Source organism: Anabrus simplex, chromosome 6, assembly GCF_040414725.1.
Source record: "Anabrus simplex isolate iqAnaSimp1 chromosome 6, ASM4041472v1, whole genome shotgun sequence".
Taxonomy (NCBI): domain Eukaryota; kingdom Metazoa; phylum Arthropoda; class Insecta; order Orthoptera; family Tettigoniidae; genus Anabrus; species Anabrus simplex.
Genome location: NC_090270.1, coordinates 256684777 through 256707367, shown reverse-complemented (window position 1 = coordinate 256707367; position 22591 = coordinate 256684777). Strand labels below are relative to the sequence as shown.

At 39.1% G+C, this 22591-nt stretch overlaps 1 protein-coding gene across 1 annotated transcript in view; it reads right to left on the bottom strand.

The window, feature by feature from the left end:
- Positions 1-397: 397 nt before the first annotated feature.
- The window catches only part of Tpi (triose phosphate isomerase), a 43420-nt gene continuing 21226 nt past the window's right edge, over positions 398-22591 (bottom strand). The window contains exons 4-5 of the mRNA XM_067150370.2: positions 17113-17331; positions 398-1033 (exon numbers count right to left, since the gene is read on the bottom strand). Coding sequence (XP_067006471.1) covers positions 821-1033; positions 17113-17331 — 432 coding nt within the window. The 3' untranslated portion in view covers positions 398-820. The remainder of the gene's footprint in view (positions 1034-17112; positions 17332-22591) is intronic.

Below are 22591 nucleotides of genomic sequence, written 5' to 3'. Positions count from 1 at the left end.
AGAGATTGAATCTGCACTCTAGAGTGAACTGGGAAACTCAAAAAATTAAAGTTCTCGTGCTGCTTCTATAGACGGGCGTAGCACTGCAGGATTTGAACATGAATTCTCTTTGCTAAACATTGCCAAAGGGAAGAAGTACATCATAATCACAAGACTTCAAATTAAGATACTAGTCTAAATTTTAAATCCAATGTGTTGGATGCAAGATTCATAACCTAAAATGTAAAGAAATGACTACAATGATGCTCTTTCAAACAAAATCATATGTCAATGGGTTAACTAAACTGTTAATGGACGACGAATGCTTGAAAGAACATACACAGTCAATAACAGCTGGTCTTGGGAAAGAGACTATCTCAACAACACGAGTACATGTTTACTCTTACTACAAAGTTCATCCAGTAATAAAACATGCTTTATTCACAAATGGCCATTCAAATCATCATACAGGAAATAGTGACTAGCACAACAATAAAATGATCGCATAAAAATAAATGTGTGTTGTAAACATATTTGAAGGATAATTCTAATATGGTGGAGGATTTTACCATCATAAAATATAAGTAATTCAAAAATCCAATGAAGCAACAATACTGGATTAACATTAACTACTCGCCCCAGGGAAGTCGAAGGTTGTACTAACCCAGACGGGCAATACAGGCTCTTTTAGGATCGTTTCTCTTCTAGAACATGTTACCACACTTGACAACGGCTGTAGCTTTCATCACCACGAAAACCCGACTACCAGCAATTTCAGCACTGCCTCATTGATGATTAATTTTATTTCATTGAAACCACCATTTGCCTAGTTGACATTTGTTTAATTCCCAGCATTAGCATTTACAATCTGAACAAAGTCTGGTTTCAGAGAGGCACCTCCGACAAGGAATCCATCAATGTCGGCTGCCTTGGCTAGTTCTTTACAATTTTCAGCAGTCACAGATCCACCATAGATTATGCGAGTGCCTTTGGAAACAGAGGGACATACGTTGTCCCACAGCCACTGTCTCAGCTTCTTGTGAACTTCTTGAGCCTGGAATAACAGAAATACAGTTAATAACAGATGCCACAATATGGCAAGAGCATGGAAGTACAAAAGTTCATACAAACACGCTTAAGTGCACTCAAGCTTTTGCTTAACACTAGAAGGACCAACCCGTAATTTTGATGGATCACATCAGTTTATCTGCCTGTAACTTTCACAAATTAGACTATGATAATGAGGGGTGAAACATCAGAGACATTTGAAATTAAAACTGGACTACAGCAGGGAGATGGGCTCTCACCACTATTATTTAACTGTGCTCTAGAAATGGTAATGAGGGAACGGTTTAGGAAATGTCCCCCCAAAATAAAGATTGGCCAAAAAATCAAAACAAATTGCCTGGGTTTTGCTGACGATTTAGCATTACTAGCAGTGGACATAAAAGAAGCAAAAACCCAGATATCAGAACTTCAAAACATTGCAAATAAAATTCCTCAAAATATCATTTGAAGAAACAGAAATTATGCCCCAAAAACCAACACAGCTAAAAGAAGTCACCATAAATGGTAATAAAATCAAAATAGTAACTCAATTTAAATATCTTTGAGAAGTAATAACACATAACCTAAATGAAAAAATCTCAATCCAAACAAGAACAAATAGATTAGCTAAAGCACAAAAATTAACATGGGATATCTAAAAAAAAAAAAAATCTATCAATAAATGCAAAAATAAAACACTATAACACAGTTATAAAACCAGAAGCTACATATGCAGCAGAAATACTTTTTCACCTGAATAAACAATCAAAGACTGACAGACTTCAGAAAGTTGAAAGGAGGATTGGAAGAACCTGCATCAACAAAAAATACCAGAAAGATGGACAGTGGTGGTTAATACTTAACAAAGTCGTGTACAAAGAGCTAGAACCCATTACAGATACTATGCGTAAGAGGAGACTGGGATTCTTTGGACATATCACGAGGATGCAGGATTAGAGATTTCTGAAACAACTAGTACAACACAAACTTGTCTCAAAAAATACCACAACAGGATGTAAATGGATCAGAAGTAAGAGAGGATCTGAAGGAAATAGGCCTTACAAGAGAAGACACCACAAATAAAATTGAATACAAAACTCAAGAATACAAACCTCCGCTTTACCCTTACACAAAACAAACCAACACGCATATTTTCATTTGAGAAAAGGGCTCGAAGATCGGAGCATCTGAAGAAGTACTGGGAGGACCGCAAAGCCTGAACAATCCCTTCAACGAGACCTGAACGACGGACTGACTAAAGTGATCCTATGTGGTCATAAAAGAAGAAGAATGAGGTTATACGTCTTTTCACCAATATTAATATTGTGTAAACCTGAAAGTTGGAGATTTCCATACATACATATCATTAAAGACTTACGCCTTTCAGCGTTCAGTCTGCAAGCCTCTGTGAATTTACTAAACGTCGCCACAATCTATTTGCAACTAGTGCTGTGGCCTCATTTAGTTCTATACCTCTTATCTTTAAATCGTTAGAAACTGAGTCTAACCATCGTCGTTTTGGACTCTCTCTACGTCTCTTACTCTCCATAACAGTCCATTATTCTCCTAGGTAACCTATCCTCCTCCATTCGCCTCACGTGACCCCACCACCGAAGTCGGTTTATGGGTACAGCTTCATCCATCGAGTTCATTCCTAACTTAACCTTTATCTCCTCATTCCGAGTACCCTGCTGCCATTGTTCCCACCTGTTTGTACCAGCAATCATTCTCACTACTTTCATGTCTGTTACTTCTAACTTATAAGATATCCTGTGTCCACCCAGCTTTCGCTCCCATAAAGCAAAGTTGGTCCGAAAACAGACCGATGTAAAGATAGATCCATCTGGGAGTTGACTTCCTTCTTACAGAATACCGTTGATCGCAACTGCTTTACTACACCTTGATTCAATCTCATTTATAGGGGCCTTATGTTTTGGTGAAATAAAACTGTTGATTTCGGTGTTAAAACTGACACTATTTCGGTAGGTATTTTGTGAAATAAATTGTTATACTGATCAATGTCTTCTGCTAAATCTTCCTTGTAGTAGCGTATGGGGCAAATGTAACTAACATTGTGATAAGGGGTTTTAAAGTAAACTTTTGTAATGTATCATTGTTATTAAATCTTCGAAAAACCAAATATGCAAATTGTTATACAAATAAATCACTGATACTTCGAAATGAAGTTAGGTGATCTGCACTGTGATGTACATTTATACATAGCCTACATTTTTAGACAATGAATGACTTGTCTCCCAAGTACAGTAGAGTCTCGCTCATCCGACCTTCGCTTATCCGACATTCCGTGTTATCCGACACTGTTAGACTTAATTTCAACTTTTGGTGGAGACTAAATTCAGGCACACCCGCTGTGGAGGGTGCGACCATGGGGCAAGCACTGGCCTGAACGCTGGCGGCAGGACTGGGTTTTTCTCAAGGACAGGTGCAGTGAGTCTTCAGTCATTGTAGTATTGGTTCGGTGCGAATGTTATAATTTTCATATCCTCTGTGAGTATGGCGAGTAAATGGAAGAAAGTGACTGTTTCTATGGAACACAAACTTGTTACGGTGTAACGCAATTTACCCTACCCTGTGAACCTATTTTGAACTGGCAATATCGCCGTAGAAAATCTTAATCTTTCTATATGTCTAAGAGGATGGTTTCCCTCGTACTACTACGTGCTTTGGTGATACTCATCGAACTTATTTATAATTCTTATTGTGGACTGATGGCAACGTCTTTGGATTATCGCATTTCTGAATTGTACGGACTGTTTCATTTCTCTTCTAATAAGTGCTGCAATCTTCCGCCAGACACCCACAATGAGTTTCCCCTCCCCAAGCGCTCTTCTACCTATCAGAGCGCGGCTACTTCCTGATGGAGAAAACCTCGCCATTTTGACCCGAGTCAGTACGCTTTGGGAAGTCATGGCATGCGGATGTGTTAATTGGATTGTTAAGATGTTGGCGTCATGTTGGAGTATAGACCCCGGCTAAGGGTCTTGAGATGTGGGTTTTAAACCCTAATTACTTTGTTTCCTGCATCGTCCTATTATGATACTTTTCAACTAATTCTGACCGGGGAAACCAAACTCAACAGCAAGCATCTGTAAGTATGTGAGGAACTAGCTCAACATGCCTGAGCGTCAGCTTCACCCAAGTAAGTGGCTTCATCATTTGGCAAGTTATATCCTGTGAATATGAAACTGCAAGGAAATTCGTGTGATTTGTGTCTTGAAAATTAACTCTTTCAAGGTGGAATTTCGTGAAAATAATTATTTTGGAAATTACTAAGCGCACGAACGTGTGATTAATCCTAATAATATATCAAAGTTATTGGCATGTAAAGTCTACGAAAATAAGGAAATCCTTTTTAAATTAACTATCATTTTCACCCGTTATTGAACTTCATTGATCATGTAAATTCAAAATGTGTCGGGCACCGTGAGGTTCCGCAGAAGCATATAATTCTGGTTTCCTCGGTTTTAAAAAAAAAACCCTTGCTTCTATTTTCCTGGTATTTTAAACTTTTGTGTTTCCTGATTTTATTTTTGTTTCTTGCCTTTGTTGTGGCTTGTACCATGATTGGTTTGCGGGCATATGTTTTCGTTGCTATGGTAACGTTTTGGCTTTTGGGGGCAGGATGGTGATTGTTGCCTGTGGGTTTTGCGTGTTGATTGTGGATAAGTATTTTCGATTTATGTGGAAGATTTCTTTGCTCCTCACTTGATCTCTTACGGTTTTCTTCCTTTTCGCCCTGTTTACTGTGTGTGATTTCCGGTCGCTAATCTTATTTGACCCCTCGTAGTTTATTAATTGGGCTAGAGTTCTATGCTCCTGCGAAGCCTCCTCTTATTAAGAAAGTTCAATGAAACTCGTTAATTGAGTGGCTTTCCCTAGGTTTAATGCATTAGTTTTAATTTAATTTTAGTAAGTCTAACAAACGGGGCCCGTTTAAACCTTCTGTGAACAATTTAAGTTTTGATTCGAATCATTTTCTGTTATTATGGTAATGTTATCGAAGTGTACTGTTTCTGGTAATGGATTTAGTGTCTTTAATTAGTACAACCTTCTGTTTTTAAGTTAATGATTTCCATCAGTATTATTTTCTGAAAAGGACAACGTTTTTCCGTTTCATCTGTGTATTTTCTATTATTCACTAATTGTTTTTTGATCTACTTAAAATACTTTTATTCCCTCAGATAGGACGATGTTCTTTTGGTTTCATGTTAAGTTTTCATTCTTTAATTAAAAGTTTATTTCATTGAAACCAGTGTCTCCTTTATTATCTGTGTGGTTCAGCGCCGAAACAGGGAATTTTTATCCATTTCCTCTGGGAGTTTTATTTGGGCCTTCCGGGGTAAGTAACTGTTGGATGTAATTTTCCTATCCTTGTGACTGATTTCCTTGATTTGTTTAATAAACATTGTTTATTTAACACCGGTTTATAGGTAGTACCGGCCGGTGCATGTTTGCTAATCGCTAGTGTAGTGACTTACTGCGCTGGTCGCTTAGTAAAGTGGTAGCAGAAAGCTCTGGTTGTCTTTTTTTTCTTGAGGGCGCTGCTAACCATTGTCCTCCTTTCCCCTTTTTTTCCCCTGGGTAATTGTACTTGTGACGGCGTTGAATGGCTGGATTATGAGGGAGGACTATGTATGATAACTATATGCATAATTGTGAAAAGAAATGCATTCATCTTGTTTAAAGGTATTACCTTTTGTTTCATGTGATTATCTTCATGGAGTTCTGTGTTTTTCGCCTTCGTGGTGTTTTGGTGTTTCGGGTCATGTGTACAGTTGGTAGCTCTCCTCTACCAGCTGTTTGGTTCCGGTGTAGCTGCTTCCTCGTTTCCTGCTTCTCAGGTGACCTGTATCTTTTCCTCTCTTGTTTCTTCATAAATTGGTGAGTACGGCATTATTGATTTAATTTGGAATTTGGTGTATTATTGTAAACCTTGAAACTGTTGCTAGTATTTATATTTGGACACAAATCGATTGAGCTTGGGCTTTGAGCATGCTACGGTTTGCAGTGTGCTCTCCGTGATTCGTGTGACATATCTGTTTTGATATTTTAAAAACAACGTGTGTGTTCTCTATACTACTTCGGTGTGCATTAATTGTAATTTCTACTTGGTAAGCTCGTGTGATTTTATTCTCCGTGTGAAGTGCAGTTGGTTTTTGGTTTAAAGTATGATGTGATAGTTCGTGATCTGGGAACGCTTTATTATATTATTTGTCCTAGCATCGTGTTTGATTCCCAGATTTAGTGTGGTGATTATAATGTTGTTTCCTGGCCTGTGTATTTGTCAAGGTGTGTACCAACATTTTATATGAGAAACTACTGTTTCTAAGTGTGTTCTGCTGTACTAGTACTGTCGTGTGAACGGAAATTTTACTTAACCTAAATTTAGGCCTAAGCATCGTGTATTATTCATTTGTGCCACTAGTATTGTACCATCATATATCGGAAATTATCTTCTCCTAGCATCGTTATTACCTGATGCCACGTATTTTAATTGTTTCTGGAGTAGTGTGATTTCCCTGGCGGTAGTGTTTTCCGTACCCTTTGTGCATATTTATGTATAAAATCGACCTTGGGCTTGCTCGTACGGTTTTCATGCTGGCTCTGATTTTTCTAAATTAAGTGAAACCTAACCGGTGGTGAATTATTTATGCTGGTTTTGGATTTAATACGCTCTATTGTGTATCAGTAACCTTGGCCTGGCAACCTTATTTAACCATTATTGTTTTACGTTTTCATGCAGTGTCTTGTGGCCAGTTACGTCATTTACTGGTGTGATAGCTTGGCAAGCCTGTAATGCCTGTATTAACCTGTGTAGCATTTGTTTTGATTATTTATGGCCTGTTGATGTGATGGCTCTGCTTTTGTTGCGTGTTTGCTGATCTGTGCTAGCTGTGAGGTTGGGGTTTGCAAAATTGCATGAATGAAGTATTTCATTTTTACCCTGTCTCACGGTTGGTATGGATTGGCGAACTGCTGGGCAGAGGTTTGAGTCATTCATCCACCTCGTCCTTAATATTATGTGTTATTGGGAAAGCATTGGTTACGGTTGTATACGGTTAACTTGTGAACCTTTTACCTGCGATGTATGTGATAATGTGCTGTTGGAAACTACCTTTGGCCTAATTGATATCGTTCTTATGGTCGCCTTGCTTCTTTTGAAAATTTTATTGAAATTTACTGTTGAAAATTGTTTAACTAACCTTCTATTTGGTATGAGCTGCCATGTACTAGTGACTTTTGACTTATAATTATTTCTGAAAAGTTTAAAATTGGTAACCTTTCTGGGCTACTTGAGGTTAGGTCATATTTTCTTGTGGTGATATCTTGACTGAGTATTGAAAATATATCCCATGTATAATTTATTCTGGTGATCTGGGGACTGTCGTTGGTGATGTGTTCGTGTGCCTCCTGGGCGATTGCTGGCTTATGCTGATTGTGGGACTGGTGTTCGCCTATGGCGTGAATATGTACTATTCTTACCCTGTCTCGCTGTTGGTGTGGGCTGGTGAGTTGGTCGGGGGTCACTCGGGTTATTTCACCAAGGATTCTGTTTGTGTGGGATCACTGGGTAGGCATTCGTTATGGTTGAATTCTGTCTGGCAGTAATCATGTGTGGATGTCTTGAGGACCCTGTGTCTGGACCTATTCAGGTCTTTACTAGTTCATCGGTGCTGGTTATTGGTTGCAGGTAGTCTTCTATTTCTAACGGATACCGTGCTCTCCTATTAATTTAACCTGTTCCCTTGTTGTAGTGTGGTCACTTAGTGTGTGGCTTTCCTCAAGTTTCTGGCTCACACATTTTGGTCTTGCTTTAGTTAACTTATGATTTCTGAAAAAGGTTGTCCTGTTAACCCCCTTGGGGTTAGGTCTGGTTCATGAGTGGATATTCTTAGGTGACTAGTGGTATCCTGTATAGTTTGTGTGGTACTCTGTCGTGGTCATTGTCTTCATAGAATTACTATGTCGTGAAAATTTATAACCTATTTGTATTTAATTGCATTCCATTTTGAGTTGTGGATTCCATCGGCCTCCCTACCATTTCTACTGTGTTGGATTGCTGTTGAGCTAATGTGGTCTGTAGCCTGAGGATGGAAAAGCCTCTTAACCTAATAGGATTGGGTGCAGATCGATGTTGGGTGATGATTTTGGTACCAAGTATTAGTTGTTTGGGGTTTATATTTCGGGGTGGGCATGATAGTTTCGCAGCATGTCGTTGAGGGTTCTAAGTGTCCCTTTATCCCCATCGGGGTCTGGCGCATGCATGTTGGAACTAGTCATGGTTGTTTTACGGTCTCTGTGTTGTGTTGTTGGCTCATTATGACATGTCAGGTATGGACTGGTTCGTGGTCTTATTATTGTACCTTGTGTCTTCGTAGATTTGGAAATACCCTTCGGTGTGGGTCTATTGCTCTGATGGAATGATTTTAACTTGTGTTATGTAACTTGTTGGTTTTGTGTGTCCTGGTTTCTTCGCTTTTGGTCTCAGTGCATTACCTATTGATCTGACGTTATCTTGTGTTCTTTTGGTACTTCTTGTTAAAGCTCAGTTAATGTTCACCTGTCACTCTTTGACATTTTTCCTCTCTTCAGTGGATCTAATTTGTCTTTTGACAAGGTTGTTTGGTCATCTTGCCGTTCTATGGGATTATTAATCTGGTATGGGACGGATTATTAGTTCATAGGCGGTACCGAAGTCGCCCAACTGTTAGATTATGGGGTCTACGTGTTGAGTTCCTTTATTCTTCATTACCATTGAGCATTTGCTAACGTCCTGCCATCTTTTCTGCCATGTATATTTTATTTTACCTTGTTTCCTGGTTGTATGGAAGGGGTACCTGCTTAGCGGTAATGCGGCAGTATGAATCTGCGGATGTCATATATCATTAGTCCGGCTAGCTCCGAGGTCTTGTAAAAGACAACCGGTAGATTAGGTTGCGTAGGTCATTGCTCTAATTTCCTGATGGTCACTTGGTTTGAGGTGGATTTCATCGCCTTTTCTTACTTAATCAGGTGTCCTGCGTGAAAGCATGTTGTTGTGAATTCTATGAAGTTTGAGGTTTTGTGACTTCGGATTGGTTTTCCCTACTGAATTTCTTTCATCCATTTTCTATTCCGTTATTCCTATGGTGTTATCGAAGCAACCATTATGTATTTAATATTATCCATCCCAAAATTAATCTTGGCTTGGTATTGTTGTCGCTTGTTCGGTTGTTGATGACAAACATTTAGCGCACCTCACCATCTTATTGAATCAGAAGTCTCCTTCCGTACTGCCAACGTTATCTTGTCTCGAAGACTTTTCCTCTAACCCTAGGATATTTTCATTTTCCTAAACTTGCCGTAGGTGTGTGATATTCTTGAGTTGAAGTTCTGTTTCCTCTCAGTTCTCTTATTCAATCAGGTAATGTGTTGTGATTGGGAATGTTGAACCAGTAATGGGTGCAAATTTTACTTGATGTCTGTGATAATGTCTTGAGAAATTTTAAAATGCACTAATTGCTCACCGAGCGGTAGTATTGAGGTGGTTTTGTTCTAATAATTCGAAATTAAGTGTACCTTCGGAATGTCCGCTCCTGTAATGTGTTATGGTTAGGAATTTGTACCTCTGAAAATATCGGGGGTTATTTTATGTTCACTGTGATGTGGTTGGTCGTGACCTGGTTTGGTAAGTACATGCGATGTATGCCTTAAATGTGGGTGTTGCCTAGTTTAGTGTTCAGTGGTGGTACTGTTATTTAACTTGGCGTATTGAATTTTTGATATTGTGACGATGTTAACTGGTAACGGACTTCCGCCGTGTGGTGAATCGGAAATTGATTATTGCGCTGCTTATTGAAATTGGTGTCGAAATTTCTATTTTCTAAAACTTGGACGTGTGCACGTATTTTAAGTGTCGTTCATTCTGTATTGGGTGGTATTTGTCGAATTGCTCATGTTCGTGCGGTTTACTCATGTACTGCTCCGTCGGCAAACCTATGCTCTTATGTGGTATGCTCTGGCCCTGACTCAGTTGATTGTAGTTGAGATTTTAAATTTAATTGACAGTTGGATCTTAGTATCCGTCGGAACGTAGTCACCAATTTAGCCCATCTTTCCTCTGTTTTCCTTCTTTGCTCTTTTGCGGTTATGGTAAATTTTGATTATGTTAATGAAACAAGAGGCTGCATTTCTTGATAATCTAGAGAATATTTATTTCCTAACCTGTAATAAAGTACTTAATCTTAATATTCTTTAAACGGGTGAATTGTAATATGTAACAGGCTTTACTAGAAGCGCACTGCCTAAAGAGTGTAAATTCAGCTAAACCTAGCTGTTTTAAACGTTAGGTAAATGGAATCCTAGTTGAGGGAAGCGTGATCTCTTTACTAAACTCTTACCACCACAAACTTGAACTGAAGTGAGGATTGTGATATTAATATGACTCAAGGTCGGTGTGTTATTGTTATGCATACAAGAAGTCGTCATTTGTGGTCTCTATCTAATGTGGACTTGATTTGAAATTTAGCTTACTTCTTGACCACTAAACTGAACTGGAAGCTATATCAGTGAATACTCTAGGCTTCGGGGGGAGAGGGCTGTTACGGTGTAACGCAATTTACCCTACCCTGTGAACCTATTTTGAACTGGCAATATCGCCGTAGAAAATCTTAATCTTTCTATATGTCTAAGAGGATGGTTTCCCTCGTACTACTACGTGCTTTGGTGATACTCATCGAACTTATTTATAATTCTTATTGTGGACTGATGGCAACGTCTTTGGATTATCGCATTTCTGAATTGTACGGACTGTTTCATTTCTCTTCTAATAAGTGCTGCAATCTTCCGCCAGACACCCACAATGAGTTTCCCCTCCCCAAGCGCTCTTCTACCTATCAGAGCGCGGCTACTTCCTGATGGAGAAAACCTCGCCATTTTGACCCGAGTCAGTACGCTTTGGGAAGTCATGGCATGCGGATGTGTTAATTGGATTGTTAAGATGTTGGCGTCATGTTGGAGTATAGACCCCGGCTAAGGGTCTTGAGATGTGGGTTTTAAACCCTAATTACTTTGTTTCCTGCATCGTCCTATTATGATACTTTTCAACTAATTCTGACCGGGGAAACCAAACTCAACAGCAAGCATCTGTAAGTATGTGAGGAACTAGCTCAACATGCCTGAGCGTCAGCTTCACCCAAGTAAGTGGCTTCATCATTTGGCAAGTTATATCCTGTGAATATGAAACTGCAAGGAAATTCGTGCGATTTGTGTCTTGAAAATTAACTCTTTCAAGGTGGAATTTCGTGAAAATAATTATTTTGGAAATTACTAAGCGCACGAACGTGTGATTAATCCTAATAATATATCAAAGTTATTGGCATGTAAAGTCTACGAAAATAAGGAAATCCTTTTTAAATTAACTATCATTTTCACCCGTTATTGAACTTCATTGATCATGTAAATTCAAAATGTGTCGGGCACCGTGAGGTTCCGCAGAAGCATATAATTCTGGTTTCCTCGGTTTAAAAAAAAAAACCCTTGCTTCTATTTTCCTGGTATTTTAAACTTTTGTGTTTCCTGATTTTATTTTTGTTTCTTGCCTTTGTTGTGGCTTGTACCATGATTGGTTTGCGGGCGTATGTTTTCGTTGCTATGGTAACGTTTTGGCTTTTGGGGGCAGGATGGTGATTGTTGCCTGTGGGTTTTGCGTGTTGATTGTGGAGCCTGAGTTTACTTAAGTATTTTCGATTTATGTGGAAGATTTCTTTGCTCCTCACTTGATCTCTTACGGTTTTCTTCCTTTTCGCCCTGTTTACTGTGTGTGATTTCCGGTCGCTAATCTTATTTGACCCCTCGTAGTTTATTAATTGGGCTAGAGTTCTATGCTCCTGCGAAGCCTCCTCTTATTAAGAAAGTTCAATGAAACTCGTTAATTGAGTGGCTTTCCCTAGGTTTAATGCATTAGTTTTAATTTAATTTTAGTAAGTCTAACAAACGGGGCCCGTTTAAACCTTCTGTGAACAATTTAAGTTTTGATTCGAATCATTTTCTGTTATTATGGTAATGTTATCGAAGTGTACTGTTTCTGGTAATGGATTTAGTGTCTTTAATTAGTACAACCTTCTGTTTTTAAGTTAATGATTTCCATCAGTATTATTTTCTGAAAAGGACTACGTTTTTCCGTTTCATCTGTGTATTTTCTATTATTCACTAATTGTTTTTTGATCTACTTAAAATACTTTTATTCCCTCAGATAGGACGATGTTCTTTTGGTTTCATGTTAAGTTTTCATTCTTTAATTAAAAGTTTATTTCATTGAAACCAGTGTCTCCTTTATTATCTGTGTGGTTCAGCGCCGAAACAGGGAATTTTTATCCATTTCCTCTGGGAGTTTTATTTGGGCCTTCCGGGGTAAGTAACTGTTGGATGTAATTTTCCTATCCTTGTGACTGATTTCCTTGATTTGTTTAATAAACATTGTTTATTTAACACCGGTTTATAGGTAGTACCGGCCGGTGCATGTTTGCTAATCGCTAGTGTAGTGACTTACTGCGCTGGTGGCTTAAACTGAGTGCATTAAAGAGACTGGACAAAGGGGAAATTCTTCAAAATGTGGCTTCATATTATGGTGTTGGACGTGTTACAGTGGGAGACTGGAAAAAACAGAGGGAAGAAATTGAAAAGTTGTGCTCTACCAGAGCAGAGAAAAACAATGAAAAAATGTCAGTACGAAAAAGTAAGTGAAGCACTATTTCTTTGGTATCTCAACACCGGGAAAAGGGCCTGCCAATATCTGGCACCATTCTGCGGGAAAAGACTGTGTATTTCCAGAAGGATTTTAATGAAGGGGACCCTAATTTTCCTGCCAGTGCTGGGTGGCGTGATCGGTGGCAAAAACGGTACGGTATTAGGCAGCTTAATATCTGTGGAGAAAAGTTCCTTTTCGTAAGACATCTGGAAAGTTTTCGTTTAATACTGCATGTACTGTACAATTGAATTGATAATTCAATAAATAGAGCACCGTAAAATATGTCATTATTTTAGCCTTCCTGTTTGTTTTAGTTCATTTTCAAAGTTATTCCGTATTATCCGACATTTTCGGTGATCCGACGTACTCCAGGTCCCGTTTACGTCGGATAATCGAGACTCTACTGTACAAACTAAATATGGTTTCAACATTATGAGAATGCAGAGTTGTGCGACAGTCAGAAAGTGTCTTTGTGTAAGCAGAGAAGCTCCTCTCGCTGACCACATTAGACATCGGAAACCATAATGCTTGCGAACACTTGGATGCAAATTCACTGTGGTCTTTTATAAAACCTCCTAAACGTTTGGTAACACTGTCTTCTTTCACTTCCTCAATCAGATGTGCTTTCATTGCATTTTGCAAAGTCACATAGCCCTCAAGGATGTTCATGGATATGCTCTTTTCCCCTGATCGGGGATGAGTAGCTCTGATGGTTAAGGCGCTGGCTTTCTGACCCCAATTTGGCAGGTTCGATCCTGGCTCAGCCCGGTGGTATTTGATACGTCAGCCTCGTGTCACTAGTTTACTGGCACGTAAAAGAACTCCTGCGAGACAACATTCCGGTATCTCGGCGTCTTCGGAAAACGTAAAAGTGGTCAGTGGGACATAAAAACAATAACATTATTATTACTTAAACAGGCAATTTATTTACCATAGGCCTACCAAAACCGTCATATTTTACAGTCAAGACAGTATTATTTATCTTTCCTTTTATATTCATTCTCTTCCTGAACCCTGAATGTTGGCTTGAATGAATGCTTTTTTTGTGTCTATTACAAATTGCTCTCTATAATTTTTCAACACCTTTACGATCTGTAAAGTATCGCCGATTGTTATTTGCTGCTTAGAATTATGTTCATTTGCTTCATTCTGATTCTCTGCAGTGTATATCGCACGTTTCAACTTTACGAATATTACCGGTACACTACTGATGCATTAGAATCTTTCTTGCAGCATCAAATACATAGAACCCCTCACTGTTGTATTCCTCGGCCCTCGAAAAACCTGTTGCGACTTCAGTTTTTGGCATTTTTATACTTAAATGTTGGACTTTTGCCCATAAATGTTTGTAAGTAACGAACTTTCATTGCGCACTGCTGTATCTACGACCGGTATTTTGTCTTGTTACGACCACAATGCTATTTGCTGTAATTGATAACAGATATTGATTTTTATCGACTGCCTTAGAGATCGCGGAACTGAATACACATACTTTCAATACACAGTGCGTACCACTTTGTGTGCATTTGTGGAGAATATACAGCGCTATCAAGCAAATGAGAAGGAAACTACGATAGTAAAGTTCTCAGAAGCATTTAAACGTTTAGTGGAGAGCTCTTCCGGTGCCATTTCGCATTTTTTGCACCAAGTGGTGTATATTTCGTGATTATTTGCGCAATTCGCCCAATAAATCAAATTTCGCGATATTTCGCGAGTTCATTTTGTTAAAATACGGTATTTTTAGTATCTGGGAAGTCATATATAGACAAGAAAGAAGATATAAAAAAACTCGTGCGTATCGTTATTACCAAAAAATACAGCCCCTACTCATTTACAATATTACTATCCTGGGAGAACACACAACCTAAATACTTGAAATTATCGACCTGTTCTAGCTTTGTATCATCAATCTGACATTCAATTCTGTTGAATTTCTTACCTACTGGCATCAATTTAGTCTTCGAAAGGCTAATTTTCATACCATACTCATTGCACATATTTTCAAGTTCCAAGATATTAGACTGCAGACTTTCGGCACAATCTGCCATTAAGACCAAGTCGTCAGCATAGGCCAGACTGCTTAGTACATTTCCACCTAACTGAATCCCTCCCTGCCATTTTATACCTTTCAGCAGATGATCCATGTAAACTACGAACAGCAAAGGTGAAAGATTACAGCCTTGTCTAACCCCTGTAAGTACCCTGAACCAAGAACTCATTCTACCATCAATTCTCACCAAAGCCCAATTGTCAACATAAATGCCTCTGATTGATTTTAATAATCTACCTTTAATTCTATAGTCCCCCAGTATGGCAAACATCTTTTCCCTCGGTACCTAGATCTTTCTCTAGATCTATGAAACAAACACAACTGCCTATTCCTCTCGTAGCATTTTTCAATTACCTGGCACATACTGAAAATCTGATCCTTGACAGCCCCTCTGTGGTCTGAAACCACACTGGTTTTCATCCAACTTCCTCTCAACTACTGATCGCACCCTCCCTTCCAAGATGCCAGAGAATACTTTGCCTGGTACACTAATCAATGAGATACCTCAATAGTTGTTGCAATCCTTCCTGTTCCCTTGTTTATAGATAGGTGCAATTACTGCTTTTGTCCAATCTGAAAGTACCTTACCAACACTCCATGCTAATCTTACTACTCTATGAAGCCATTTCATTCCTGCCTCCCACTATACTTCACCATTTTAGGTCTAATTTCATCTATTCCTGCTTCTTTATGACAATGGAGTTTATTTACCATTCTTTCCACTTCCTCAAGCGTAACTTCACAAACATAATTTTCCTCCTCCCCAGGAGCTTGGCTGTTCGCCACACCACCAGGAAGATTTCCTTTAACGTTAAGAAGATTTTCAAAATATTCCCTCCACCTCTCCAGTGATTCCCTGAGATCTATTATGAGTTCACCTGAATTACTCAAAACACTGTTCATTTCCTTTTTCCCTCCCTTTCTAAGATTCTTTATTACTGTCCTGAAAGGTTTCCCTGCTGCTTGACCTAGCCTTTCCAGGTTATTACCAAAATCTTCCCACGTTTTCTTTTTGGATTCAACAACTATTTGTTTCGCTCTGTTTCTTTCATCTACGTACAATTCCCTGTCTGTATCAGCCCTTGTTTGGAGCCATTTCTGATAAGCCTTCTTTTTACTTTTACAAGCTGCTCTGACTTCATCATTCCACCTAGATGTTTGCTTTTTCCCATATTTACAAACAGTTGTTCCTAGGCATTCCCTTGCTGTTTCTGCTACAGCATCCCTGTATGCCACCCATTCTCTTTCTAATCCCGAACCTGCTTACTGTCTACTGTTTGAAACTTCTCACTAATAATATACTTGTACTTCTGTTTAATTTCCTCATCCTGGAGATTTTCCACCCTTATTCGTTTGCAGATAGATTTCACTTTCTCTACCCTAGGCCTAGAGATAGTTCACTACAGATGAGATAGTGGTCTGTATCATTGAAAAATCCCCAGAAAACTCGTACATTCCTAACAGATTTCCTGAATTCAAAGTCGGTTAACATATAGTCTATTATGGATCTGGTACCCCTAGCCTCCCATGTGTAGCGGTGAATAGCCTTGTGCTTGAAGAATGTATTTGTAACAGCTAAACCTATACTACCACAGAAGTCCAGCAAACGCTTCCCATTCCCCTTAGCTTCCATATCTTCCCCACATTTACCAATCACCCTTTCTTATCCTCCAGTTCTATTTACAACTCTCGCATTGAAATAGCCCATTAGCACTATTCTATCCTTGCGGGTTGACCCTGACCACGATGTCACTCAATGCTTCATAAAACTTGTCAACTTCATCCTCATCTGCACCCTCACATGGTGAATACACTGAGACAATTCTCGTTCTAATTCTTCCAACTGCCAAATCTCCCCACATCATTCACTCATTTACGTGCCTAACTGAAACTATGTTGCGCGATTTCCATGATTTCAAAAAAGGGGATTAACAAGGAATTCTTACTAATAGGACTGGAATTATTCGTCTTGATGGTACAGGTTTTATTGCGAGTTAATTATTATTCACCAATGTTTCCTAAGGAAACGTTTTGTATTTTAACACTGTTCTCATTTTTTGTTTCTGGCATGTGTAGAAAGACTCAACAATGAGCATAACATATGGCATTCTAGTCAACATACTATTGGAAATTATCTCTACAAAAATAAAATCTTCCTTGAAATATATAATCAAGGAGAGGATTCATAATGACCAGAGGGACTAAGATACAGTGGTGCATGAGAATCATATAGCTAATTATTGAAAACAACTGCCTCTGTGAGTACAGAACAGAATTATCATCATACCTGCTTAGGAGTTGCTGTTTTGCCAGTTCCAATAGCCCACACTGGTTCATATGCTATAACAACCCTGCTCCAGTCCTTGATTTTGTCAGCAAAGGCCTTAGTCTGTCGATAGACTACTTCTTCTGTTTGACCTGCTTCTCTTTCTTCCAGTTTCTCACCAATGCAGGCAATTACTGACAAACCTTCATCCAAGGCATGAGCTATTTTGTCAGCCACCAGCTGAAACATAAATGAAAAAGTTGGAGAAATCTGAAGATCAACACAGTAATTTCATACACATATTTATGTGTGGTGTAATAGGCAATATACCCACTAAAGGAGGATGCATTAAAACTACTGCGAAGTAAGAGTTGCTGAAACTAGCCTTCTGCCTGGTACTGCTCCATAATTTAACCCATTCAAGTACTATTTGCTGGAATAAATATGTGACCTAGATAACCATTTTTAAAATGCAATTCCAGCAGCTATATACAGTGAATCAAAACACTTGTATTTACAACTAAATAACAACAGGAAATGGGTACCCTGATATCAGGTTTACTTTGAGAAGTCCTTAGCTGTATGAGATACCATAAAACAGTTCACCAAATACATGGCACCTTGTATTTATGGCATTCAAAAGATGATTCCTTCTGCAACCCATGGGCAGTGCAGACTTTGCATTTACTTGATGGAACTTTTTAAAATGATGTTGGTGGTATTTTGGATGGAAAATATCCCCACTGCTTCCCCTAAATTCTTAGTGGTGTGGGCTTGGACGTCCTCTAGTTATGTAAAGGCCAGTCTCCACTGATTATCATTTAATAATAACATGTTAAATGTTAACTGGTGACACCATCAACATGTTAACTGTTAAATGCCAAATACTGTTTACCTTTTCATTGTGTCCACACTTGTAAACATGTTAAACTTGACTTTGCCAGGCTGAGTGACTCACGATTGAGGCGCTGCCCTTCTGATCCCAACTTGGCAGGTTCAACTCTGGCTCAGTCCAGTGGTATTTGAAGGTGCTCATATAAGCCTACGTCAGCCTCATGTCTGTAGATTTATTGGCACGAAAAAGAACTCTGGCGTGAAAAAATTCCAACACCTCAGCCGAAAACCGTAATAGTAGTTAGTGGGACGTAAACCAAATAACTTTATTATTAAACCTGACTTCCTTTGTTTATAGTTCATATCAGTTTGTGGTAATACACTCAGGTGGTATCTTGTATTTTCAAACAAAGACTCATATGAAGAGGATTTGGCCTTTGATGATGATGCTTATTGTTTAAAGGGGCCTAACATCTAAGGTCAGCCCGATTTGATCTTTGTTATTGCCACTGTTGCTTCTTACAAGATCTTGTGAAGGAAGGAAAGGAGCAGCTATTCCACCTCACCTGCGTCTTGGGATAACTCTGCGTTTCCGTACAGTATAAACTTCGTCCACTCCTGTCCCTGACTTTAGACTTTTCTGAACTTCTTGTCATTCTCGACTGTACTGGGAGTGGAGTGAGGCTAGATTTTTTTCAATGCACTCGCAGGAGCAATTATAGATAATTTCAAGTTCCTGGAAACTGTCTGCTTTCCTTGCTTCACTTCAGTATTCCTTCGACGAGACATCCCACAAAGAAGGCCTTTCTATTATATCATTAATTAAGTCCAGAGTGATCCCTTGCTCCACTCCATTACTGACTATAAATTTTAGTATAGTACAGAGAGAACGACACACGTGCGCATACTGTATTTGTAGCTTGTAATATAATCCTAATCCTACAATCTTCCAAGAGAAGCATGTCATTTACGCTATCTGGTGGCATGGAAACATCACGGAAGTTGCCGGAGCTGTGCCAACATCTCATGAACAACTAATTGACTTAAGTTTTCCACTTGGAGCGGAAAACACGCCAACATGTTAAAAGTGTTAACCTCAACATTCTGAGTTAACATGCAAACTCAATTGGAAGACGCAATGACAATGTACATGTCAATTCTAACATATTAAATTTAATATGTTGGTGTTAAATGTTAATCAGTGGAGACCGGCCTTAACCCAACATTGGTCGAACTTAGTAACGTCACGTCATCGGTCGAGGTGTTAGCGCGGCGCTTGCGCTAATGAAAGAGCAGTTTCTGCCTTTCTTATGTATATCAATCGGAAGTTATCTTGCGAGGAAGTTTCTATTTTTATTCTTTTGTCACATTGTGGAGCACTTTAATTTATTTTTATCACATTTGTCCTCAAAACCCAAAGTAACGTAAGTCATAATGCCTTATTATACAAATGAACGTCGAGTGCCGTAATGAAAATGAAAATTATTTTAAATTTAGAGAATCTATTTACAAATTATATCAAACGATGTAATATACAAAACAATGTACAATATGCTAATGAGAGAACAAAATTATTGCATTATGTACAGTTCATCCATATTCTGAATATTGTCTTTTGTATCTTGCAGCTTCATTCACTGCTGCCGACATCCCTGGCTTCCTTCTCACCATAGCACTGATGACACATGGTTATTGTATGCTCTCCACAAATTGAAGCCTGCCAAGAAATGCACCGAACCATGGAGAAACGATTCTTTCTTTTGGGGCAAAAGCCACATCTCACCCTCTCTTTGTTTGTAGCAGGCTGAGGAGTACACTTTGTTTCTGTGTTTCTGGATATTGGAGGTATTTCCTTATTCGAATCTTCAGTTAGTTCTGAACTCCTTTCTTTGAAAGTCTTGCCACCATATGATTTCTTGTGAGACCCAATGCCAGAGTTTTCAAAAATTTTCTTCGTTCCATTTTACTGTTAGTGTTGCAAAAGAGGATTACTTGAACATTGATGGCAACAACATCTAAAAGTGTAAAAAAAAATTCTGAGTGGCCAACGACAACATACTTTGGCAACAGTGTACTGTGATTTCATCTTATCAACATCTACACCTCCTTTACACCTCCTTTCGTGAGGTTGTACAATGTCGCCATTGTTGGCTTCTCTTTGTCGCCAGTAGTTGGATTAATTTCATCTGAGTTGTGCATACTTGAAACCAGAACAACGTTTCGGCTCTTTTTGGGAACATACGAAACAACTGTACAATCTTCTCAGAAGGCAAACAGGCTGCTATTTATAGGCCGTTGCTTCGTATTTACAAGTTCCGGTGGCAGTTCCACCTTATTCACTTTTAGAGTCCCAATTACTGTCAAGTTATATTGGTGTAGACGTTCGTATGTAAGCGGAATAGATGAAAACCAATTGTCCATTGCAACATTTCTTCCCGACCCTTTGATTGCTTCAACAAGTCTCTTGACAATGGCACTGGGTCTAGTATCCAACATGTAAGGCCCGGAAGGCTGCCCGGTCACATAAATCTCCATATTCGATGTATAAAACATCCTTGAATCTACCAGAGAAAATATATTTATGCCATATTTGGCGGACTTCCTTGGCATGAACTGTCTAAATGCGCATTTCGTCAATTGTAGCGTATTCAGAAATGCTGTAGCTGTTCACACATCTTGCTACAAAACCTTCAAACAAATTTCTGATCGGGGCTAGTCTATCAAGTGCTTTCCTTGTCAACCTTGTCCGTGCATCATCGAAACGAAGACCTCGCAACAGTAACAGAAATCTTCGGTAACTCATTGTAAGTCGAAAATATTCTGGAGCAGTCCCATCCTTATCCCATAAATCCTCCATAATCTGGTGTGACAATTTTTGCACGCCTGCTAAATACAAGAGACCTAGAACTGCCCTTATTTCATCAGGATTTGTATCTATAACATCACTTTTCCTGCTGTACTTACTTCGAATTTTATGAAGCCAATCGTTTGTGTACGCTGTAATTTCTTCAATCACTTTGTCAGGGAAAAATATTTTCCATGCATCAAGAACAGTGCTAGCGTTTTTTACAATTTCTCCTTTGACTCCCGGTGGATGAATAACTATATTTCTGCGTGGTCAGTTGGTCCTTACCGATATACTCCACTCGAGGTTCCGTTATTTCCTGCTCATCACCGGCAGATTGTTCACTTCCACTATCACGGTCACTGTTATTTGACTGTTCTGCGTCTGAATCAACTGAATCATCTAACTCTTGAGATGAGCCTATTTCAGTGTCATTATCAGATTCTTCCAACAGCCACTGGATTACCTGAGCATCTGAACGATCCATATTTCCTGATGAATCCTACATGTAACTTCACGTGCACTGAAATAGCAAACAATGAACTCAAAACATCTACTCGGAGTCTTCTAATTCAATAATCGCGACCCAACATTACTTAGAATTCAAACGAACACCATCGGTCGAGGTGTTAGCACAGCGCTCACGACTTCACAAATAAGCAGTCTAGGTCACTCTGATGACAACTTGGCAGCTGTTAACAGCACTATTGGATTGTTGACATATCACCGGTCAGTTAGATAGCAGCACAAGTCAGAATAAAAGAAAAACAAGCAGCGGCCAGATAAAATATTTTGTTAGCGCTGCGCTCACCCCTCAACCGATCTTGGGTTAAGAGAGCAACACAACACTTGCCAACAGCTGCTCAGCTACATTCATTCTGAAGGTTGTAAAACCTTCTGGCTTCCTACCAGCGTTGAGAAGGTGATGAATAACACTAGCATTCAATAGGGCCATATCCAACATATAAAAATACAGTTTCTTGTACCCTTTTACGTATTTCATCATCAACGGGAATGATGCCAGCTGCTGATCGTGAGAATCTACTTCACCCATTCCACAACTGTAAGTCAGTGACAAGATTGGGTTTTAGCTTCTTTCTGCCATCATGCCTTTTTACCTCAACAAAATCTGGCCTATCATGAAGTGTAGAAAGCATATGAACTGCCTTCTTGTCTGCCCATTTCACGGCTAAAACCCCATTACTGGACAAAAATGTAAGCTCGCCCCTTCTCAGTTTTGTGTCACCAAGTTCCGTAGGCATGAATTTCCTGTTTGGCCTTGCTGTTCTAACTGCACAAGTCTTGTTGTCCAGCACATGTCTAAACAGTGTGGGAGAAGTGTACCAGTTGTCCACATACAGAATTCTCCAATTAGCTAGATGTTCTCTGCACATTTCCATTACTACTTTCTCACTTCCAAGAAATTGGAACTTAGTTTCAGACACATCCCAGTATAAACCTTGAATCTCCAGCAGTAACCATTGTCTGATGAACAAACCTTGTAGATTTTTATGCCAAATCTGGCTCTCTTTGGTGGATTGTATTGTATGTAAGATAATCTACCTTTGAACTTCATCAAACTCTCATCAATACAAACTTTTTCACCGGGCATGTACACTCTCTGAAACCTCTCTAAAAGTTAATTCCATTACAGGTCTAACCTTCCTGAGTTTATCACCCTCTGTACTAGGAGAATCAGTGGAGAAGTGGAGGACTTTATTGATGGATTTGTATCTCTTGAATGGCATAGTTTCCACAAATATTGGGGTCTCTATTACCCTGCGTTTGGGTCAATTATCCTGTATGAAGGCTTCCTATTCT